The sequence below is a fragment of the Myotis daubentonii genome, chromosome 6 (genome assembly GCF_963259705.1).
Source record: "Myotis daubentonii chromosome 6, mMyoDau2.1, whole genome shotgun sequence".
Taxonomy (NCBI): Eukaryota; Metazoa; Chordata; class Mammalia; order Chiroptera; family Vespertilionidae; genus Myotis; species Myotis daubentonii.
In genome coordinates this window covers 93,754,394-93,779,730 of record NC_081845.1, presented here as the reverse complement: position 1 = coordinate 93,779,730, position 25,337 = coordinate 93,754,394, and the positions used below count along the sequence as shown (strand labels likewise).

General features: G+C 42.9%; 1 protein-coding gene across 4 annotated transcripts in view; it reads left to right on the top strand.

The window, feature by feature from the left end:
- The first annotated feature begins 5,247 nt into the window (after positions 1–5,247).
- Positions 5,248–25,337, top strand: part of BLTP3A (bridge-like lipid transfer protein family member 3A) — a 60,409-nt gene continuing 40,319 nt past the window's right edge. For 2 of the 4 annotated variants that reach the window (XM_059701911.1, XM_059701910.1), the window contains exons 1-2: positions 24,283–24,322; positions 25,014–25,105. Coding sequence is in view for 2 of the 4 variants with exons in the window: in XM_059701912.1 (XP_059557895.1) it covers positions 5,495–5,538; positions 24,035–24,197; positions 24,284–24,322; positions 25,014–25,105 (338 nt within the window). In the remaining 2 variants the exon portion in view is untranslated. Of the gene's footprint in view, positions 5,539–24,034; positions 24,198–24,282; positions 24,323–25,013; positions 25,106–25,337 lie in introns of those variants that run through there. The other 2 variants (XM_059701912.1, XM_059701908.1) reach the window with 2 other exon arrangements.

Sequence of the window (25,337 nt, the reverse complement as noted above, 5' to 3'; positions counted from 1 at the left end):
ATACACAAGTTAACACATGAAAAGATGCTCAATATCATTAGCTATCAAGGAAACATACAAATTCTTAAAATTTTAACAAATAGAATTCAGCAATATATGAAAGCAATTATACACTATGTCCAAATGAAGTTTATTTCCAGGGTGCAGGCTGTTTCTCAGTTGGTTAGAGCATCATCTGAATACATCAAAGTTGCAGGTTCCACCCCATGTCAGAGCACATATAGGAATCAAACAATGAGTGAATGAGTGGGTGGAACAACAAATTGATGTTTCCCTCTCTCTCTCCCCCTTCCTCTCTTTCTCAAATGAATCAATGTATAAAAAAAATTGTAAAAAATAAAATTAATATAATCCATCATGTTAAAAGGCTAAAATCACATGAACATAGCCTTCAGTGCAGAAAAAGCATTTTGAAAAAATTAAACATTCTTTTTTTTTTTTTAATCCTCACCTGAGGATATTTTTCCATTTTTAGGGAGAGTGGAAGAGAGAAGGACAGAGAAAAACATCGATGTGAGAGAAATACATCGATTGGTTGTTGTAAGAAATAAGGCGAGACCCCAAATTCAGAGGTCCTGGTAGAACAGAAAACATACTCAGGAACCAGGCAGCAAGGCAAATATCTTTTTTTAAAAAAAATATATTTTATTGCATTTTTTACAGAGAGGAAGGGAAAGGATAGAGAGAAGCATCAATGAGAGAGAAACATTGATCAGCTGCCTCCTGCACAACCCCCACTGGGGATGTGCCCACAACCAAGGTACATGCCCTTGACCGGAATCGAACCTGGGACCCTTCAGTCTGCAGGCCGACGCACTCTCCGCTGAGCCAAACTGGTCAGGGCAAGGCAAATATCTTTACTTCAACATAGAAGGGTGGCACACATGGTCTGGAAGCACACACACTGAGTAGGTGGTCTGCTTGGCTTTATAATCCCCGATGCACATGACCTGTCCCTCACTCTTGCTTGGAGCTCAGGCGCACAGTCTATCTCGATTGGCTAATTCAAAGGGAGGGGTTGGCCTTTGTAGTCTTAAGATGGTGGATTGAATCATAAATTCTATCCAGGGGAGCTGCAAGTCATGCGGCCAACATGGTGGCTGTCTAAACTGTTCTTTGACAGAAAAGATGACTTATTTATTCTCACAGTTGCCTCCTGCACAAGTCCGGACCAGTGCCTGGGCCTGGGAGGAGCCTGCAACCAAGGTACATCCCCTTGACTGGAATCAAACCCGAGACCCTTTGGTCCTCAGGCTAATGCTCTATCCACTGAACCAAACTGTCTAGGACTAAACATTAATTCTGTGGTTTTTTTTTTAAATATATTTTTATTGATTTCAGAGAGGAAGGAAGAGGGAGAGAGAGATAGAAACATCAATGATGAGAGAGAATCACTGATTGGCTGCCTCCTGCCTGCAACCCCGGCATGTGCCCTTGACCGGAATCGAACCTGGGACCCTTCAGTCCGCAGGCTGGTGCTCTATCCACCGAGCCAAACCAGCTAGGGCTAAACATTAATTCTTGATATTAAAAATTCTCAGAGCCGAAACCGGTTTGTCTCAGTGGATGGAGCGTCGGCCTGCGGACTGAAGGGTCCCAGGTTCGATTCCGGTCAAGGGCATGTGCCTGGGTTGTGGGCACATCCCCAGTGGGGGGTGTGCAGGAGGCAGCTGATCGATGTTTCTCTCTCATCGATGTTTCTGGCTCTCTGTCTCTCTCCCTTCCTCTCTGTGAAAAATCAATAAAATATATTTTAAAAAAAATTCTCAGAAAAATAGGAATAGAAAAGAACTTCCTCGACGTGATAAAGAGTATCCACAAAAAAAATCTACAATTAATATTATACTTAATGGTTTAATAAAGGCCAAATGCTTTCCTTCTAAAATTGGGAACACAGAAAGTATGTCTGCTCTCATCAGTCCTATTAAACAAAGTGCCAGGAGTTGTAGCCAATTCAATAAGGCAAGACAAGGCAATAAAAGGCATTCATATCAGAAAGGAAAACATGTTCTATGTACTGAGTGTATCAATGTCAATATCCTGGTTGTGATATACTAAAGTTTTGCAAGACATTACCATTGGGGGAATTAGTTAAAAGGTACAGGGATTTCTTTATATTATTTCTTACAATTGAATGTTAATCTACAATCATCTCAAAATAAAATGTTTAACTTACCCAGCAGACATGGCTCAGTGGTTGAGTGTCAATCTATGAACCAGGAGGCCACGGTTCAATTCCTGGTCAGGGCACCTGCCTGGGTTGTGGTAAGGCACCTGTCCAGTGGGCGGGGGGGGGGGGGGGGGGAGGATGAGAGGGGGAGGGGATGCAGGAGGTAACCAATCAATGATTCTCTCTCATCATTCATGTTTCTATCTCCTCCCTTCCTCTCAGAAATCAATAAAAATATATATATTTTTAAAATGTTTAACTTAAAAAAAAATGTATGCAGGAAGGCCGGGGAGGGCAGGAGGGGAGGGTAAGAGATCAACCGAAGGACTTGTATGCATGCATATAAGCATAACCAATGGACATACGACACTGGGGGGTAGGGGAGGCCAGGGGATTGTCAAGGGCAGGGAAAAAAAGGAGACATATGTAATACTCTTTGTAATACTTTAAGCAATAAAACAATTAAAAATAAGGTATGGGTTGCCCCTAAATCTCTTTTTTTTATATGCCTTGCATTCTTAGTATTGCAGGGAAAGATAAATGAATTATACTATTGATGAGAGTATGAACTCTCCTATTCAATGATCCTTAGGCCAGATTCTTTTAGAGCATGAATTTTTTCTTTCAACAAGAACAACGCATTCACCAGGCATGATGAGTGGTTCTACAGGATGCTGCTGAGTATGAGGCAGGTTTTGTTTTACATAGCTAATATCAGATGTCTAAATCAGCTGATGGGGTGCTCTAAGAAAAGAAGCTTGAAGTGCAAGTAATTGTCCTGAGGCCCCTGCAGCTGACAGTGGAATTGGGAAGGAGTGATATGGTCAATAATCCTGGCAAGAAACCCCTTCCATAGGATCTATTGGTATGTATTCTGATGAGAGGTGGGCAGAGGAACAAATAATGATAGACTATGCAGTCCTGTTGGAGAGGATTGGGTCATAGAGCACTTAAGCTGAGGATGATTTGGTTCCCTTTAAAAAGGTAATTTTGCAGGTGCTTTTGGGGAAAATTGAGTTTGCTATGACCAAGAGACAGGCATAGGCATGCATGAAGTATGTTGATTATTGTTTTTTAAAAGTGTATATTTTTAAAATATATTTTTATTGATTTTTTACAGAGAGGAAGGGAGAGGGATAGAGAGTTAGAAACATCGATGAGAGAGAAACATTGACCAGCTGCCTCCTGCACACCTCCTACTGGGGATGTGCCTGCAACCAAGGTATATGCCCTTGACCGGAATAGAACCTGGGACCTTCAGTCCACAGGCCGACACTATCCACCGAGCCAAACCGGTTTTGGCTAAAAGTATATTTTTATTGATTTCAGAGAGGAAGGGAGAGGGAGAGAGATAGAAACATCAACCATGAGAGAGAATCATTGATCGGCTGCCTCCTGCACGCCCTGCTGGGGCTGGTCAGTGGATCCTGAGCGATGGATGAATGGATTACTCCGACACGACGTTTGCTGTGAAAGAGAGGGCTAAGGGACAGCCTGGCTAACGGAACCAGGCAGCCTCAATTGCCTGCCTCCTTAGGCTTTTATTGTAGCAGCAGTTTGAGATAAAGTTTCTTTTAGATACAATCAGCAGGGTAAGTAATCTTGGGAGGACACATGTGTTTGTAGTGTCTTTTAAGCAAGGACACCTAAAGATTAAGCACAAGGATTGCAGTAAACACCCGGAGGTCTGCTCATGCAGACTTATTTGGAAAGGTCAAGGAATAATTAGGGGACTGCCTTCGGCACGTCCCTAAGTTGGAATTCCGATAAACAGGGCAGGTGGCCTTCTTCACACTTCCCTTTTCTCAGAATGTCCTCCTTACAAACTTCCCAACCAAGTTTCATGCTTCCCCACAATGCCCCACACTGGGGATTGAGCACACAACCCGGGCATGTGCCCTGTCCTGGAATGGAACCCTGACCTCTTGGTTCATAGGTCGACACTCAATCACTGAGCCACACTGGCCAGGCTGATTATTTATTTTTAAAGTTTCACATTTGTACCATTGTTGACCATGCTTAGACTATCTCTGGAATTAGGTAACAAATGTTTTGGGGAGAACTGAATGGCTGAAGGAGAGGAAAATTTATCTTGATTTTTTAATTATGTGTATGCATCAGCTATTCACAAAAGTGAATACATTTAAAATTAACTGGTGGCCAGATTAACCATAAGGCTGTTGTCTGAGTGAGAGTACTATTTTGATCAGGTTTTTGCTTGAAGGTTTAACGTCTAGAACACTGCCACCTTCCCGCCTTTGCCATTGGGTCTACAGATGTCCCTGGTATATGGGTTATACTTTTTAAGTATGCGCATGAAGCAGAGTGAAAAATAGCACTGGACTGAGAGAAGACTTGGTTTCTGGTCCTGAGTCTTAGTTGTGACCTTGAGCAAGTTCTTTCAACTATTTCCCTGGGCCTCAGTTTCCTTCTATGCAAAACAAATAACTTGTTCTCGAATGGAATGTCGTTGGTACTTTTTAGAATTACAAGCTGTCTTGTTTTCTTTTGGGAGGGGTGTACCTGAGTATTGGGTAAACTCTGGTTAACCGGGTGGAGGCTAAGAGGGGCATAACGAAGATGACTAGGCGCCCCTCTGTTTTTTGGTCCGAAGCAGCAGACCCCGTGATGCTATGGACCTGTGAGGTCCCTGCAACTACTTTTCATTTCCCACCCTGATTCCTGGAGTGGAGTTAGTTGTTGTTCTACAAATAATGAGTGAATGTGTGAAGGAAATGAATGACAAGTGGACCTGGAACTGTGCCATTATCTAGCGAATTCTGCAAAAAATTACAAACACCGAGGCTTTCCTCCGAGGCTTCAAGGCGACTTCCGGAGTGTGAACCACTCGCAGTTCAGAGGCGAAGCCGTTCAGATCTCCTTCCGCTGAGAGGCTAGCGGTCCAGCCGAGGGAGAGGGCGGAGCCGCCGCGCCCCGCCCCTTCCCGCGCCCCGCCCACGCCGCTGTGAGCCCCGCCCACGCCGCCGCGCCCCGCCCCTCGTCGCGCGCCCGGCCTCTGACCACGCGCCTCGCCCACGCCGCCGCGCCCCGCCCCTCGTCGCGCGTCCCGCCTATGACCACGCGCGCCTCAGGCCGCCGGGAGTCGGGCCGGCAGTGCGCTATCTGTGCGTCGCTCAGAACTGGCGCCCGCCGCACCGCGCAGGTGGGTGGGATCGCGGCGGAGATAGAGCGCCCGGGCCGGGGCGGGAGAGCGCCATGGCAGCGGCATCCAGTCCCCGCGCCGCGGCGAGGTGAGGGGCTTCTTCTTCACGGCTGAGGAGGCCACACCGCCCACTTGCTTTCCACGCGGGACGCGGCTCCGGCATGGCCGGGATCATCAAGAAGCAGATCCTGAAGCACCTGTCCCGGTGAGAGCGCCATCCCGCAGCGGTCCCGGGCCCTTCCTAACCCCCTTCGGCTCCCCTCCCGGACGCCGCGCCACGGGCCGGCCTCCCTCTCTTCAGCCCGAGTCGGGACTCCGGGCGCCCCCCGCCTCCGCTCGAGCTGGACAGTCATCTTCCCGCTCCGCTGGCCCCGACCGTTGTCACCACTCTGTTCTTCCGTCGCCCTGGGCCCTGGCGCTGGCGCCCGGCACCCCCGCGTCCCCCGCAGCGTACCAGCCCCTCAGTCCCCCGACCCTCACGGATCCCCGACCGCTACCCCTCCCTCGGCTCCCACACCGCCGAGCAGGTCACGCCGACCTCCCTTGCACGTGACCGTCCCTCCGAGGCCCCCACGACTGCACCCTTTCCTGCCCGCCCGGGCTGTGTTTCCTCCCTCGCCCCCTCCCTCCCCCCTCCGGGTACCCGCCCACCGAGCCCTCCGAGCGGCTCTCCTTCCGCGGACGGCTCCCGACTAGACCCTGCATCCCCGGCGGCTCTGAATAACCCTCGCACCCCGTCCTCCCTGACCCGCTTTCCGCCCAGATTTCGAACTCCAACGCAGGTTTTCTCCTTCCCGGGGCGCCCAGCTCCTCCTCCGGGTCGGCTGGCTGACCCTGTTGCATCACCCTCGGAGAAGGTAGCCCTGCACCCGGGCCGCTCCTTTGACCTCCCTGCTCCCTCCGTTGCTTCTCTTCTCATTACACGGACTAATGGGGACAGGCCAAGGGAGTTGGGCATAAAGTTTCAGTAGCCTTCCCTTGACTCTGTGGAGGTTCTTGACAGCCTGCGAAAAGAACTGCCCGCGTCCACCTCTGCTTTGAGCCATTTTTAAGCACCATTGTGTCCCTCAGTAATGTGGGCAGAAGCGGGGCGGCAGGCGGTACAGTTCGCAGGTGTAACTGGATACCTGCCGACCCCGGTGTTACTGTTGGGGGTTGTCAGAACTGGTGTCCACAAAGATTGGGGGCTGGGCTTGGGCTTAATGTCCCCGCCTTACTCCCAGCGGGGCTTGGGAAGACCCTGCGCCAGCTTTGTACCCCAGGTGGAGAGTGACGGCCGCGGCCCGTGGTTCTCAGGTGGGAGTAGGGGGAGGAGCCAGTCCCGCCGGGACAGCGGCCTTGCGCTGACTGCCCTCCCTGGTCTTCTCTCTGTGTTGGTGAGCAGCATGTGGACACTCTTGCTGCCACCGCGTCCCCTCTTCTGGTTGGCACTCTGACTTATATACTGTTACTTTGATTTTAGATTTTAATTAGTACTAGATTCAGATACACCTTTTAACCACCACGTGATAAAAGGAAAAGCAGATTGGCCGCTGGAGCTAGAAAGTGCCTTTGGATCCTTTACTAGGATAAACCCCTTAATATATTCTTTTCAGGTAGTACTGTTTTCATCTGGATGTTCCATGGATTCGGTTGTTTCTGTGTAAAGATTTAAATAAAAGTAGGACTAGTGATAATTTGAATGAACATAGAATCAGAATTTTAGAGTTTAGAGATGATCTCACCTAACAAAACATTGTGTTTCCGAGGCTAGGCCTTTCCTGGTTTACTCTATTCAACTGTAAAATGAGGACAATAATAGTATCTCACTTAAAGGTTATCGTGAAGGTTGCATGAATTAATATATGTGAGGACTTAGCACAGTGCCTTGCACATAGTGAGTACTCAATAAAGCATGAACTATGGTTAATTTTTGGGCCCCTGCTTGTGTGACAGCGACAAGTATAAGTTGGACTTCTCCAGAAAAATCCACTTTTGTGAAGTTAGTTTTTTTATATATATGTTCTCGGGTGGGGGGTATGAACCCGTAAAGCACATGCCTGAACCCCGCAAGGCCTTTGTACCCAGATGAATAAGCCCTGACTGGTTCAACCTCTCATGTTACGGCTGAGGAAACAGCCTAGAGGAGCAGTGGGAGGTGAGGTGTAGTGCCAGGGAACCCAGCTTCCTACTGGAGTACTTTCCCCGGGAGTACACACATAGTCTGTGTACGTCATATCCCTAGGAGGACAGGGTTTTTAAAGAGGAAATTTAATAGTGTATGCTAACATATTCAGTGAATCCTTAGTGAACAGAAACTCCCTCTTTTAGATGAAGTAGGAATAGATATGGCAGACATTGGGAGAAATGGCTGGTCTCCTCAGGATTGGGTGGTTGATGGAGTAGAAGGAGGAAATCATTCAGGCAGGGCTGCAGTTTCAGGGCTGCAGGAAGAGGTCTGGGACATTTGCCTGGTTGAAGGAAAGGTCACACTCCTGGGGCCTTTGTATCTGTTTGACTTGGAATAACTGGCGAAGCATGTGTGACATTTGTGCCTCTGAGGTCTCTGCTGCACCTGCGGAGGCTGGCCTGCCTGGAGGGGAGCTAGCTGCTGTGGCTTGCCAAACCTGAGAGAGACTGAGTTACTAGGCTAAGTAAACATTTGTAGGCGTTTAATAATGACTTGCTGCTGCTGATGACAGTGCCACTTGACTGGAGGGAAGTGTCTGATAGCAGGAAAGATATCCCAGTGACTTCCAGAGTATGTTTAATTTTAGTCACAAAGTTTCAGATATTAAAGTGTCTTGTTGGAATGCATCTTCCGTATTAGTAGAGTATTTTGGTAAACAAGATTTGAGGGAAGTGGTATTTAAAATATTTTTGTTAAGTGTCTACTCTAGACAAGGCTCTGACCTGGGCACTGGGGATTCAGCAGGGAAGAAATATAAATGTCTTTTAAGGGCTTTAACCTATGGTTTGGGTGATTGCTATGTAATACAAGTAGCTTCAATGCACAGTATTCATTTAAATAGACCCAGGAGAAGACCTTCACTTAGAAACAAAAGTAATCATTTAAAAAATATCCAAATTGATTTTTCACTAAATTAGATTTTTCTTGTTTTAGCTAATGACCTTAGCTAATGACCTTCTATTACCCAAGTAAGAGGAAATATGATTGTGAAGTAAGTCAGGGGACTATAGTTCATGGAAAGAGCAAGGACTCTGGAGCCAAACAAGTCAGATTCACCTTCCAGCTCTGCCACTTTAATGAAAAGGGCAGCCTTTCTGAGCCTTAGTGTTCTTATCTGTAAAAGATGAGAATAAGGAAGAAGACTACGTACCCAGCAGATTTTTTTGAGGATTGGGGATAAAGTATTTATTGTAGTACCTAGCATGTAAATAGGGTTTAATAAAGAGTAGCTATTATAACATGGCCAGAGAAGTTAGGAACACTAACCACAGTGTGAATCACAGCAACCCACCTGACTGGCTATTTTAGAAACCAATTAGAAGTCTTAATTATTTACTCCAAATAGTTGCAGGAAATAATGACCTTGAGTGTCAGAGACATAGCTGATAAACATGGTAGGTATTTTGAAAATACAAACATTAGGTGAAATTCAGAGGCATAGAAAATTTCAGAATCCTTATGGAGAATAAGAGAGCCTGACTGTGCGCTCAGCCCTCTTAGTTCCTGATCAGTGCCTCCACTCGTTAGTACTTTTTTTTTTAGTAATATGTTTTTATTGATTTCAGAGAGGAAGGGCGAGGGAGAGAGAGATAGAAACATCAGTGATGAGAGAGAATCATTAATCAGCTGCCTCCTGCACACTGGGGATCCAGCCTGAAACCCAGGCATGTGCCCTTGACCGGAATTGAACCCGGGACCCTTCAGACCTCAGCATAGGTGAAATAGTTGAAATGTATACAGTAGGTTGGGTCCTTAGAGGATATATTTATTTAGAGAGTTTAAGAAGATAGCACAATTATATACTGTATTCTTAGAGTGAACAGAAAATAGAAGTCATTTAGTTACCCTCACCTAATATAGAATCTGCTTGAGTAATAATCTTAAGTATAACATTAATCACTGAAAAAATTTCTTTTTAACACAGCTCAGTTCTCTACAGCCACTGGAGTGCATCCTCCACGATGGCAGGGATTGTGTCCCTTGGCTGCTTCGAAAACCAGAGAATTTGAGGATGCTTTGAGTGGGTGAAGTGGGTGCAGGAACTCAGGGAACCTTAGACTTGAGAAGTACAGGGATGAGTGGGTGAGGAGGTCTTACGGGCAATGAAATCCAACTCACCCTATATCATTAAGGGATCTTTTATATTTGTGTGATGAGGCAAGTACTTGCTACTGGTGATGATTGTAGATACTAAGAACACTTTCCAGTATTTATAAGCAATAGACTCAATATCAATAGTAAAAGGGAAATCTAATGTTTAAAATAATATATGTTAGTGTATTATTAATTAGTTTTTACCTTCTTGCCATAAAAACAAGGACTTGATTTATTATAAAGTATTTGTTTTACTTGCCTATAGCAATTGTTATTTTACATGTACTATCATTCTTTATAGTACATTGGTCATATGTAGCTTGGATCTCATCTATCTCATCACTTGAAAAATTAGAACATTGATGGTGAGAGGCCAGTATATTTAAGTCTCTGACTTACGGAAGTTTATGCTCTCAAACTTTATTTCTAAGTTTGAAATTTGGAGTGTATAGTCCAGTAGAAATCCTATATAATAAAAGTCTAATATGCTAAGTGTCTGGTTGTCTAGTTGGCTGTTAAACCAATCAAAGCTAATAATATGCTAATAATATGCTAAGGCTGCTCAACCGCTCGCTATGATGTGCACTCACCACCAGAGGGCAGACACTCCAACTTGTAGGTTAGCTTGTTGCTTGGGGTCTGGCCAATTGGGACTGAGTGAGACGGGCCGGACATGCCCTGGTGCCCTCCTGCGGTCCCTCTCCAGCTGGCCAACCTTCTGTGTCCCTCCCCGGCCCCAATCATGTACTGGTGGGGTCCCTCGGCCTGGCCTGCATCTTCTTGCAATCCGGGACTCCTCGGAGTATGTCAGAGAGCCAGTTTTGGCCCGATTCTGCAGGCCAGGCCGAGGAACTCCACTGGTGCACGAATTCATGCACTGGGCCTCTAATAGTGTTATAATGTTGAATAGGGTCCCGAAATAGCCCAAAAAAGCCATATGTGGTATAAGCTCACTAGATGGGGGGTCTTGGTTGTTAGGGACTATCTGAAGTAGGAGGAAAGATGAAGTAGGAGAAGGAAAAGTTTTTTCTTTCCTATTTCTTGGAGTAAGACCTTTTAGATCATCGAGATCATTATATCTCTTCAAGAACTTTTTGGGTTGTGATTGAGGGATGTAACCAGCATTTCATGAGCAGCTGGGATATGCTGATGTCATGCAGTGCCCAGAATAATTTCACGCAAAGAAGCATTATCATTTGTCTTTTTTGACTTTGGAATGTTGTTGATGTTTATGTGGGTGAATTACCTGTTTAGATTATATAAACCTAGAATCCAACTATTTTGCATATAAACACGAAGTATTGGCACAACTTTAAACTACAGTGAATTCCAGGTCTGAAACTGGGGGAAGATTGTTTTGAACTTTCCCAAGTGTTTGTCACCATTTTAGAAAATGTAATTCTTGGCAATACCATTCCTGGAATTGAATCTGTTTGGGTTGAGAGCCACTGACTTAGACTAAATTCTGAAACAGCTGAAGTTTGCTCTTGATACACTCTCTTTTCTCTCCTTTATGTCTCTTTTTTACTTACTAATCCCCTGTTCACGTGTACCCCATTGTGCTGATTCTACCTTCACCCACCTGCTACCATACCCCCTCTCCCAACCAGGTGGACATGCTCTGCTCATCTCACTTTCTCACCAAAATTCCCAGTTCTTTAGGATATAGGATTTTAGCTAAGTCAAGGGAGGACAGTAGAGTACATATTTTGGAGCAGGAATGCTATTCTAATTAGACCAACTCTAATTCAGAATAAGTCCTACATGGCCAGCTCACCTAAGCTACTTTTGTTTTCATAGCTTCTGAATCCACAGGTACTCTGGAAGTTCCTAGTTTGTTTTTGATTTTCCAAAATGATTTCTGTTGCAGTGATAGTGGGCATGGGATAGGGTCTGGGCAGCTGTTTGTGATATGTATGAGTCATTTGAAAGTTGGGGAATTCCAATATGTAGAAAATCCAGATCAGGGTGGGCTAAATTCATTCAAGTTGGCTGCCTCTAATCGTCTGTCTAGTGCTTTCCCAGGCAGAGCGGAAAACATACATTTTCCTTTTCTAAGAGAAGTGTTTATTCCTTTCTTCCTTCCAGGCAGAGGAAGATCGTACTGATTTGAGAGGTTATGAGACTGCATATGGTTTTGGGTCACTGGACTGTAGAGTTTGAGGGTAAAGCACAGCGAGAAACAGTATTGGAGAGATAGGCCAGATAATAGAGGCCTATGAGCTATGCTAAGGGATCTGGATATAAGGCTCAGTTTGGTCTCTGTTGCCATTGACCTGGACCTTAGGCAACAGGAACTTCTCTAAACCTCTATACCTTTGTTAACTTTGTTGAAAAGTAGAGGGTAAAAGTGTAGTTAAATTCTTGAGCCAGGTGGCTTGTTGTTTTTTTTTGTTGTTGTTGTTTGTTTGTTTTTTAAGCCTACAGCACCCGGTATTCCTAGGCGGTCTCCCATCCAAGTACTAACCAGGCCCGACCCTGCTTGCTTGTTTTTTTAAAAATCTTTTTTTCAGCCCTAACCGGTTTAGCTCAGTGGATAGAGCATCGGCCTGCGGACTGAGGGGTCCCAGGTTCGATTCCGGTTAAGGGCATGTACCTTGGTTGCGAGCACATCCCCAATGGGGGGCGTGCAGGAGGCAGCTGATCGATCTCTCTCATTGATGTTTCTAACTCTCTATCCCTCTCCCTTCTTCTCTGTAAAAAATCAATAAAATATATTTTTTAAAAAAATCTTTTTTTTCAATTACAGTTAACATACAATATTATGTTATATTCAGGAGTATACCCCAGTGATTAGACATTATATAACTTACTAAGTGCTCATCCTGGTAAATCTCACGCCCATTTGACACCATACATAGTTTATCAGAATAATATTGACTATATTCCCTATGTTGTACTTTACATCCCCATAACTATTCTGTAACTACCGATTTGTACTTCTAAATCCCTTCACCTTTTTCACTCATCCCACTAACCCCCTTCCCATCGGGCAACCATCAAAATGTTCTCTGTATCTGAGTCTGTTTCTGTTCTGCTTGTTCGTTTATTTTGATTTTTAGATTCATTTGTTTTAAAATATGTATTTATTGCCATTTTATTCATATTTTTTTTTCTTCTTAAAGAATACCCTTCAACATTTCATTTAATACTGGTTTGGTGGTGATGAACTCCTTTAGCTTTTTCTTGTCTAGGAAGCTCTTTATCTGTCCATAGGTTCTAAATGATAGCTTTGTTGGGTAGAGTAATCTTGGCTGTAGGTCCTTGCTTTTCATCACTTTGACTATTTCTTGCCGCTCCTTTCTGGCCTGCAAAGTTTCTGTTGGGAAATCAACTGACAGTATTATGGGAGCTCCCTTGTGGGTAACTAATTGCTTTTCTCTTGCTGCTTTTAGGGTTTTCTCTTTGTCTTTAACCTTTTTAAAAAATATATATATTTTATTGATTTTTTACAGAGAGTAAGGGAGAGGGATAGAGAGTCAGAAACATCAATGAGAGAGAAACATCGGTCAGCTGCCTCCTGCACACTCCCTACTGGGGATGTGCCCAGAATTGAACCCGGCAACCTTCAGTCCACAGGCCGACGCTCTATTCATCCTCACCCGAGGATATTTTGCCATTGATTTTTAGGGAGAGGAAGAGAGGGAGGGAAAGACAGAGAGGACCATCGATATGAGAAAAACACATCGATTGGTTGCCTCCTGCATGAGCCCTGACCAGCGCCCAGGCTGGGGAGGAGGCTGCAACCAAGGTATGTTGCCCTTGACCAGAATCGAACCTGGGACCCTTCAGTCCATGGGCTGACGCCCTATCCACTGAACCAAATTGGGAAGGGCTCCAAACTCGTTTAATAAGTCTATCATAATTCTGGTAACAAAATCCTGACAAAGATGTTATAGGCAACATGAATGAATGTCTATATTGAAAATCTAATGACTTATTTTTTAAAAAGTTATTAGAACTAATAAGTTTAGCAAGGTTGCAGAATATGAGATCAAAATACAAATATCAGTTGTCATAAAGAAAATGAATACCTTTTCGTTCTACTCACCAGATGCTTCCCTCCAACCACATCTCAGATAACATAATTGTTTATATTCAAAATCCTGAAGAATCTACAAAACAACTACTAGAGTGAATAACTGAATTGAATAAGATTGCAGGATACAAGGTCAATATAGAAATACCACTTTTACAGCTATGTTTTAGCAGAACACACTAGAAAAATCAAATTTCCTTTACAAATAGTGTCAAAAGTATAAAATATATAGAAATAAATTTAAGAAAATATGTATGCTAAAACTACAAGACATTGCTGGGAGGAGTTAAAGAAGACTTAAATATGCCATGTCTTAAATGTATACCATTTACTGATTTTTGTTAATGTATATGTAAATCTTCAAATCCAGTTACAGAGTCAATGCAGTTCCAATCAGAATTTCAGCAGGTGCTTTTTCTTCTTCTTCTGACAAATTAGCAGCCTGATTTAAAAGTTTATGAAAATGAAAAGGATCTAGAATGGACAAAATAATCTTGAAAAAATGAGAGGATTTATACTACTTTCAAGACTTAAAATGAAATTACAGTAATATAGTGTGGTAATGGTATAAGGTAAATAGATTAGTAGAACAAAATGGAAAGTTCAGAAATAAGTCACTGAACATAAATTGCACCTCAAAAAGACAAAACCACTTAAAAAACCCAACATTTTAAGCAACAAACAAAAATCCATAGGGAAATAATTTTATCCTAAGAAAGTCAGATATCTGTTCATGCAGAAGTTTTTTACTTTTTTTTAAATAATAGTTTTAAAAAATATTTTAAAAAATTGATTTTAGAGAGAAAGGAAGGTAGAAGGAGAGAGAGAGAGACCTCAATGTGAGAGATCACCTGCCTTTTGCATGGAATCGAGCCGCAACCTGGACATGTGCCCTGACTGGAAATCGAACCAGTGACCTTTCGGTTCACAGGAGGATGCTCAACCAACTAAGCCACACTGGCCAGGGCCATGCAGAAGTTTTTTTTTAATTTTGTATTTTTTATATATTTTTATTGATTTCAGAGAGGAAGGAAGAGGGAGAGAGAGATAGAAACATCAATGATGAGAGAGAAACATTGATTGTCTGCCTCCTGCACGCCCCACACTTGGGATCGAGCCTGCAATCCAGGCATATGCCCTGACCAAGAATCAAACCGTGACCTCATAGTTCGTAAGTCTATGCTCAACCACTGAGCCATGACAGCCGGACAGGATTTGAATGAATGCTGGGTTAAGTCTCATTTCTGCCATTTACTTAGTCCCAGCTTTACCACTGGCTAGCTGTGATTCTTGGGCAAGTCATTTAACTTTACAACCATCTGCAAATTATAAATGTAGACTAAAGAGAAAGACCTTTCCTAGAAATTCCGTGAACCTGCAAATCTAAGAATTCTCACTTCTCAACTTTGTACATTTTCACAATGTCTGAGAGCCTTTCTCTGTTGTCTCTGGCAGATTGCAGTCCTTTGGCAGAAATGAAACCTGATCAAAATCTGTTTTTCCAACTCGATTTCATCTTAGCTTCTGTGCTCTGTAACAGTAACAGATGGCCAGAAAATGTTTTCCCACATACTGGAAGTGGAATAAATAGCAGGTTTCCATTAGCCTTGTCAGCTACCCTTGGACTCAGTGATATAATCCTCAATTAGGAACAGAAATGCTGAATAAAGTTTATGCCAGAGACCTTGGGGTGGTTTCAGATTAGATCTCATATTAGTGGTTCCCTGGTTGAGCAGATCTCTGCAAAACTCACCCTCAATAGATCACCTTTTTAACTTATTTTTTGTTATTACTATAAAATGCAGACAAATTCAGTTGAAGAATTCTTACTGCCTTTTTTTTTGAGAAAGTAATAGAGTAATATTTATTTTTTTCTGAGTATGAAACTAAATTGCTAAATGAAAAAGCAGTTATATGTTATATCACTATTACTCTATGGGAGAACAGCCCGTGGTGGTAGAGCAGACCTGCATGTGCCATCAGCAGTCCTTAGAGTGGACTGAGTTCTTGGTGGTTCAGCTTTTGATGATTACTTGCACTCTGTGGTCTCTTGTTAGTTTCTTGGAAGAGACTGGGATAGTTTGCTGGAGTGGTGGCGAATTAGCCTTGGGCATACTTAAGAAAGATTTTATTATCCGATTGGGTTGGGAAAGTTTAGAAAGGTTTTTGATGGAGTTAAACTATAACTTGACCCATCAACGTTTAGATTTATTCTTCTTACACAACAGGTTAAGCAGTCCATGGTAGGTAAAAAGGGAAAGGATGTCCTCTACCCATTTCTGAGACAGCTTGTAAATCTGTTTTGTGCCAGGTGTGTTTTGGAGGAACACAGTATTAAGAGATGTTAGTAGAAGTAAGGCAATCCAGTGAGCAGACCTGGGTTCATACTCTGCCTCTGCCTCTGCCTCTTCCTGCCCTGTCACCGTGGGCAAATTACTTCACATCTGAACCCCATGTTCTTCCCTTTTAAAATGGGAAAAATGAAATATAGTGAAGGCTAATGGAAATAATGTATGTAAGTTCCTTAGTTCAAGGCTGTGTACAAAGTAAAATGTCATTATCATCAGTAGTCTGTTTCTGCTAGTCCAGGTCAGGGGATGAGGCTTTTCCAAAACCATTTGTGTTTTACAAAGTAAATTGTTTTTAAATGACTCTTAGTTGACCAAAGGACATTGATCTAGCCTAGTCTATAGGATAAAAAGACATAAAATTATTTTAAGCTGTGTGTCCATCTCCATACTCAGCAGTGGCCTAGAAAAAAATGTTAAGTCAGCGTTCTTGTATGTCCAGGCAGAGTAAAAATGTCTGGGGAAAAAGTTAAGGGGATTGTGTGAATAGATAGAGATTGAAGCAGGTAATCTCTGTAGAGATTCTCTACTCTGATAGTCAAAATTATATAAGGAAAGGAGGTTTATCCTGTCGCTTGCCTATTGTTCTGTGCCCTACCTGGAAATACAAATGATCACTTTTTATCCAGGGCCTAATCCTGTTTGGGGTGGGAAGACAGGTTTTGTGCTTTTCCTGTTCCTCTGTGTTAGTGCTATTGATGAGGGCAGTGTGCCAGCAGGCTGCTGAACAGTCCTCCCTGAGCTGACTCTCCAGTCCTGGCTGGCTGGTGTTCACACACATGCCATCATCTTCAAGACAACCAGAGACATAAGTCCACCTGGTTACTGTCAGAATTGCCCTGAAGAAGTCAGTGTTGTCATTTGCCAATTGACATGGCTACAAAGTTCATAGAACTGCTGGTTAGCACCTCTAGGCCTGTTGTTTTCAATTGGTTGGCCCTGCCCTTATAAGACTGATTTTGACTATTTCATTTATACTTTTATTTCCTGTCTTCTGTTCTCTTGTGACCCATTAATACTAGAGAGACAAGAGATGAAGATCTATTCTTGGAGTCAGAGTGGGATATAATGGGTAGGATTTCTGGGGAACACGAATTCGGTTTTAATCTTGTTCAGATTTCAATTTCTAGAAACCTAGGTTGAAAGGGTAGAAACAAGCATACTGGGAATAGTAGATGCTACATTGAGATAGGAAGGTAGATCTGAGGGGGTTGACTATTGAAGAAAACCTGAGTCCTCAGATAATAATCTAAGCTTCCTAAATCTTTTAAAAAATTGTTAGTTTCAGTTGTAATGATTCAATATTTGTATACATTTTGAAATGATCTCCTAAACCTTTTTTAAAAGATAATAATTTAAGCCTTTTCTAAAGGGAGAGGGTAGTGAAATCCAGAAATAACAATGATTATGATTTATTTATTGAGCACTTAATAAATGCCAGTTATTTAATGTATGTTACCTATGCAGCTCTTTTAATTCCAGCAGCCCTGTGAGGTGGGTTGAACAGTTTGCCTAAAGTCACAGTATTAGTAAGTGACAGAGCCAGATTTTGAGCCCAAGTCTAACTCTAAAGCCTGTGCTCTTAACCACCAAGCCATAATGAGGATAGAAGTTGAAAACTTTGTTCTTGAAGAATGGATTTATGCATCTCTTTTCCCTCTGCAGCCTCTGGCTTTCTCTTCCTTGAAGTATTTTAGTTGGTTAATTGAAACCTCAAATTAAGGCACTCTCAAACTTTGGAGAACAGAAGAAATCGCCTTGAGTTTATTAAAAATTCTGATTCCTTACCCAACTCCCCATTGTGATTCTGCATATCCGGGGTGTGGCCCAATGATCTGCATGTTAAAATAAACATACCAAAGTGATGCCATCTACAGGATCAGAGGCACATAGTTTGTCACACATTGCCCTAAATACTGGCATGGTTAAGGTGAAATGTAACACAATTTCATACTTTTTAATTCAAGGCTTCGAAAATGACATTTATTTTGTATGGAGATGTAAATAGGTACATTTTGCATAGAATACAATGTAGAAATTAGATCTTTGACACCTATTGAGTATAATCACTCTGAGAATGTCAGTGGAGCAAGCAGTGTAGCTTATTCTTAGCTATGTGTATGTTTCATTTTATTGGAAGTATGTTCCTCTTTTTTCAGAGAGGAATATACTTGAAAAAGTCCCTATCACTTTCTTTTCTTAAAAATGCCTTTTTATCACCAGGAAAAGCAGCCTGTTTAGTGACTCTTAAACTTTTCTCCTCTCTCCTGTGTATTAAAGGGATCCTTACTTCCATCGTTGACAGTGGCTATTCCTTCCATGTCTCAGCTATGGTAGGAAGATGGGGTCTTATCAGAATCTGTGGTGAGGACATTAGGAAACATACAGTTTTTACAAACTAATTTTATGTCTTCAAATATTCTTATCTTTAAGACAAATACTTCTGAAGGATGCCTGACCCAATTTCTGAGCGGATGTGGCTTTCCTGAATATTTAACAGTAAAGGAATGGCTGCTAGGAAGAAATAATAATTGTAGTATCTTTTTTAAAAAATATGTTTTTATTGATTTTTTTAGAGAGGAAAGGATGGGGATGGGGCCCAAAAGCTGGGCATATGCCCCGACCAGGAATCGAACTGTGTCCTCTTGGGGCATGGAACAACACTCAACTGAGGCACACCAGCCAGGACATAATTGTAATATCTTTAAATACACAGGGACTTGAAAAAAATAATAAATAAATACACAAGGGACTTGAAAAAGAAAGCCTGCCTGTACTTAGTGATTACAAATAATGTTGAGTTCTGTTTTCTACTTTCCTTTCCTTCCCTCAGGACTATGTTGCCTCCATATTTCTCAAGGGGGCATGCATTATATATCTTCCTTTTTTAAAAAAATATATTTTATTGATTTTTTACAGAGAGGAAGAGAGAGGGATAGAGAGTTGGAAACATCGATGAAAGAGAAACATCGATCAGCTGCCTCCTGCACATTCCATACTGGGGATGTGCCCGCAACCAAGGTACATGCTCTTGACCGGAATCGAACCTGGGACCCTTGAGACTGCAGGCTGATGCTCTATCCACTGAGTCAAACCAGTTAGGGCAATCTTCCTTTAAAAAAAAGAAAAAAATATATATTTTTTATTTATTTCAGAGAGGAATAGAGAGGGAGAGAGAGATAGAAACATCAATGATGAGAGAAGATCATTGATAGGCTGCCTCTTGCACACCCCTACTGGGGATGGAGCCTGCAACTCGGGCATGTGTCCTTGACCAGAATCGAACCAGGGACCCTTCATTCGGCAGGTTGACGCTCTATTCACTGAGCCAAACTGGTAAGGGCAGTGGTCGGCAAACTGCAGCTCGCGAGCCACATGCGGCTCTTTGGCCCCTTAAGTGTGGCTCTTCCACAAAATACCACATGCGGGTGCGCATGTACAGTGCTATTGAAACTTCGTGGCCCATGCGCAAAAGTCGGTATTTTGTGGAAGAGCCACACTCAAGAGGCCAAAGAGCCGCATGTGGCTTGCGAGCCGCAAGTTTGCTGACCACTGAGCTAGGGCATCTTCCTTTTCTTTTGGTTGTGGTTTCATGTAGTGGAAGTGTTAAGATATTCTTTTTTTCTCTTTCACACCCCAATCCTTTTTCCACGATGGTAGCCATTCCTTACAGGAAAAGAGGAATTCTTTCCCTCTGTGGCAAGTTAGTTTCTAGATGATAAGAGCCATTAGAGAAAGCTTGTCTTTTTAATCAGAGAACAGAATTGGTTTATATTCAGTAAATATTTATTTAAGTTTCTTTTATTAATTAAAATAAGTAAAAGTATGTCTAAGGGTCTGGGATTTTACTTTACCCTGTATAGAATCTAATAATTAGCCTGCTACAGTTCATGTATGTGCAGAAAACATGAGATTCCTAAATCAGAGACAAAGGACTTAATTACTTATAGCCTAGCAAGCAGCATAAGCTTATGTTTACAATTAGTCCCCATGCCCTAAGTCCCATGGGAATGACATGAATGGACCCAGATAGATGCCTGCACATGTGTTATAGGAGTGGAACGTTGAATTTGGGGAACCCATTGCTTTTGGTGAGTGGTAAATAAGCCTACTCTTTGTTCTGGAGGGGACATTATCTCTCAACGCTGCTCTTGGCAACACAATCCTGAGAAGTGGCCTGGGTGAGGAGTGGTCAGGATTGTGCATTTTTGGCATAACGAGCAAGACCATGTAGCAGTATAAGAGACCCATGGCCGAGTAGTTCTCTCAATAATAAGTATATACGATAGGTAATTGGCAGAAATCTTAGAAGGATTTATTATTAAACTAGAGGCCCAGGGCAGGGGTGGGAGGCGGGTGTGTTCCTCAGTCCGGCCTACATCCTCTCACAATCTGGGACCTCTCGGGGGATGTCCGACTGCCGGTTTAGGCCCGTTCCCACAGGGAACCCAGGGCCTAAACTGGCAGTTGGACATCCCTTTCACAATCCAGGACCTAACTGCTTGCCTGCCTGCCTGATTGCCCCTAACTACTCTGCCTGCCTGCCTGATTGCCCCTAACTACTAGCCTGCCTACCTGATCGCCCCTAACCGCCTCTGCCTTCCTGCCTGATCGCCCCTAACCACCTCTGCCTCTGCCTCTGCCCCTGCCGTCACGGCTTCATCCAGAAGGACGTCCGGAATGATGTCCAGAAGGTCATTCGGCTGTCCAGTTAATTAGCATATTATGCTTTTATTATTATAGCTAGTTACCATATAAAAAGGTAAAAAGAGTAATATAATGAACAGCCATATAGTCACCTCCCAACTCCATTGAGAAATAAGTATTATCCATATAGTTGAAGCTTCCTGTGGACCCCTTCCCTTGTCCCACATATAAACACTTTTCCTAAATTTTTTTTCATGCCAGTGCATTCCTACGTATCCCTTATTATTATACAGCATTGTTTTGCATGTTTATAAATTTCTAAAAATTTTTTTTACTGTTATTTGAAATATTGTTAAAGAGTCTTTGTACATTTTGGGCATTGTAGAAAAATTCAAGATAAAACTCTTACATGTCATGATCTTATGGTTTAAGGAAAACCAAAAACACTAGAAACACAGCTTAGTAAAAGGAAAGGGTATGTGTGAAAAATAAAAAGTTGGTAAACTACACACACATACACACATACACACACATATATAAAATATTTTTATTGATTTCAGAGGGAGAGAGAGATAGAAACATCAGTGATGAGAGAGAATCATTGATTGACTACCTTCTGTACACCCAACACTGGGGATTGAGTCCGCAACCCAGGCATGTGCCCTGCCCAGGAATCCAACCATGACCTGCTGGTTCGTAGGTTGATGCTCAACCAGAGCTATGCCAGCTGGGCAGTAAAAATATATATTAATCTTAAGTCTGCCCTAACTGGTTTGGCTCAGTGGATAGAGCGTCGGCCTGCGGACTAAAAGGTCCCAGGTTCGATTCCGGTCAAGGGCATGTACCTTGGGTGCTGGCACATACCCTTCTCTCTCATACGCTTCTCTCTCATCAATGTTTCTAACTATCCCTCTCCCTTCCTCTCTGTAAAAAATCAATAAAAAATATTAAAAAAAAATAAAGTCAATTATTAGCATCTAATATATGTAAGGGCTAAGTATAGTTACAGTGGAGGGCCAAATACAATTAATTATTGTGTGGAAAATAGTAATTATGAGAGGCAGTAACAGTGAGAAAGAATGAGGAGACTCATCTAGATAGTTTACCATACAGGAGAGAAGGTTATGCTATGAGGAACTGGCCTTATATTGATCAGCCAAAGGAGGTAAGAGAAGGGAGCTGGGACTAGTTAGCCAGCAGTGCAATTAGCTGAAAGGTACAGAACATAGGCCCAGAATTCTGCCAGGTAACCATTTAGATTAGGAGGGATGGCTAAGACTAAGCCCCTGGCTTCAAAGAGCTTAACATCTAATTGGTTACACATGGGAGAATTAGAGAACATCCTAAGACCCTAATTGTTTTATTTTTTTATTGATTTTGGAGAGGAAGAGAGAGGTAGAAACATCAGTGATGAGAGGGAATCATTGATTGGCTGCCTCCTGCACGTTGGACCGAGCCCAAAACCCAGGCATGTGCCCTTGACCGGAATTGAACCTGGGACCTTTCTGTCCGCAGGCCGACGACGCTACATCCACTGAGCCAAACCGGCTAGGGCAGCCCTAATTGTTTAATGTGCGTTGTAGCAGTTAGTGAAAGAAGGCCAGTGAGCAGTCTTGAGTTGGGCCTTGAATGGCAGATGTTGATGAGGGTCCTCCAGGCAAGGGAGTGGGTGAGAACACATGAGCAAAGACTAGACTAGACAGTGAATATAGACTAGTGGGAAGATTGGCCTGTGTGAATTGTTTATATCCAGGCCACTTGACCTATAGAGTTTCCCATGGTTTGGATCTTACTGATTGCACACTTAGAATGCAGTTCAGTAGTTTTCCTCTGTCCTGTATTTTCTGCAAATTAACCCTTTGAGTGCCAACCAATATCCTAGGAACTATGCTAAAATTGCCAAGGCATTTTTGCTGATTTTACAGCAGTTTAGGAAAAAAATTATGAATTGCAAGTAAATGAAGTTACATAGTCAAAAACTTAAGGAAACCTTTACTACATTTGTTTTCATCTTTGACATATATTGTTTGCTGATTGTATTATAAAATACTAGTAGAAAAAAAAATTTGAACAAAACATATAATGTTAAAGTGCTCCCGGCACTTTTGGCGAAAGACAGGAAGAGCGCGATCGCGCTCCCCGGCACTCTAGGGGTTAACAACTGGACCCAGTGAATAGCATGATGAGATTCAGGTTCAATCCTTGTGGCAAGACTATAGGTGGAGGTCATGTATTTTATAACATCAAAGGTATGTGTAAGAGGCTGGGGTTCATTTTACCCTATTTAAGGTAATAATTAGCCTCTTACAGTTTCATATTTTAACTTCATAGAGCTCCCTCTTCTGTTGTTTCAAGTAGTGTTAAAAAATGTAAGTGCTTATCCTCCCCCCATAGCCCACACCCTTTAATTTGGACTGTTTTTTTCATTTGTTATCCCATCTTACTCAGTTTGGATTCCTCTCCCAGCAGTTTCTTCTCAGTGCAGAGCCCCTGTCCTGGGAAGAAGCCTTGGTTAGTTATATGAGTTTATAGGGCTGGACTGCTTCAGCTACTTTGGGCCACACAGTGGACAGAACCCCTCCAGTTTCAATTGCTGTTCTCAAATTGGTCACATTGTCTTACATTTAAGACTTGGTTGGCTTGGGGTTCTTCTGTTCTCTGGTCTGTCAGATGTCTTATTGCTTCCCTCTGTGTAGATCTGCACAGCTGCTTATAGCACTCATGTCTTGTGGCTGTTGATGTTTTTGCCCTCTTGCTTGTATGGGGGGGGCGGGTGTTATAAGGGTGCTTTATCTTCTGGTGTTATTTTTTAAAAATTCTCACCCAAGGACATGTTTGGGGGGGGGGAGGTAGGGGAGAGAGAGAGAGAGAGAGAGAGAGAGAGAGAGAGAGAGAGAGAGAGAGAGAGACATCGATTGGTTGCTTTCGTAAGTACCCTGACCAAGATCGAACCCACAGCTTTTCAGTGCATGGGATGATGCTCAACCAACTGAGCCACTGCAGTTGGGCTGTCCATGGGCTTTTGTGTTGCTATCTAGTTGCTCTGTTTTTTGTGGTGTGTGTGTGTGTGTGTGTGGGGGGGGGGGTTACTCTTCCTGTCCCCTGCCCTCCATGCTCTGTCTCTTTTTATGTGGGGATTCAGAAATAACAGAAAAGCCTATGTTGCTAGTGTTACAACCATATTGCCAGAATCGCAATTGTAGGCTCTTGAGTAGAAAGATGACACAATCATGAGTAGAATGATAGGTCACACCTAGCATCTTCCATGGCATAGAGACAGTGTGGTCATTAGATGTTTATTCTTTAACGTTCTCTTTTCTCTAAATTCAGAAGTGTTATTGGCTGTAATGCTGTTTAGCATGTTCCCGTGGAAATAATGGGTTCTTATCATTACTCTTTTCAGGTTCACTAAAAATCTTTCCCCAGACAAAATCAATTTGAGCACCCTGAAAGGGGAGGGTCAGCTGACCAATCTGGAGCTGGATGAAGAGGTTCTACAGAATGTGCTGGAGCTGCCTACCTGGTTAGCCATCACTCGGGTCTACTGCAACAAGGCCTCCATCCGGGTGAGAATGGGGGTCAGAGTACTGTTGCTTTCTTGGGCCAGCAGGCCTGCCTTCCACAGTCCTGAGTCTTTGCTTTTCTCTTTCAGATCCAGTGGACAAAGTTGAAGACGCACCCAATTTGCTTGGTAATGGTTTGTCTTGATTGCAAATAATCCAGGGGGATGGCTGGGGTAGAGTTTAAGAGATCTGAGAGAAGAGGGGGAGGAGTCCTGATAGGCTTTGGGAGCTGTGGGTGCTTTGTCTGGCCTGTGAGCTTCTCTCTGAGACAGAGCTACTATTGTTTGGACAAATTCTGGGACTAATGGGTATTATAGGAATTAGTGCTGAAACACAAGACCCAGGAGTCCTGAGTTGGTTTTGTTTTTGTAGTTTTTCATAACAGGTTTTGCTGTGCAGGTACTACCTGTAGATTTCCCTATTTTCCCTTAGAATCCTAACAGGAAAAATTGGAAGTTTAGTTAATGCTGACTATTGGGTGATTATCAAATGACAGCTCTTTAGGAACTGAGTGGTGCATATCTTTATCCCAAAGACAAATCCTGAGGGCTGGTAATATTTCTGTAACTTGGATTTATGTTTCTGTTTTCTGCTGTGAGCTAATCCCATGCTTGTTATGGAGTTCTTCTGCTAATGGAAGTGAAAGGGAAAAGATGAGACCTCTCTTTGTATTTCAATTTGTTCATTCATTCAACAGATATTGTCCGTTACTGTGAATGTAGCTTCCGGCTAGGCACTGGAGCACAGGGATGAGTAAGACCAATCTGTGCTATGTGGGTTTCTGTGCAGATGCTTAGCTCTTTGTGGCTTTTATTTCAGTGTCTGGATAAGGTGGAGGTGGAGATGAAGACATGTGAGGAGCCGCGGCCTCCCAATGGACAGTCTCCCATTGCCCTTGCTTCAGGACAGAGGTTGGTTGGAAATATTACTGGTCGAGTTCACCTTTTAATTAAAGAATAAAAATTTTAAATTATGGAAAATTCAAACATACACTAAAGTAAAGAGAATAGTGTAATGCAACCCTATGTACCCAAGATCTCACCACAACAATTATTAACATTTGGCCATTTTTTTCACCTTTCTTTTGCCATTTTGTGTGTGTGTGTGTGTGTGTGTGTGTGTTTATGCTATAATACTTGAAAG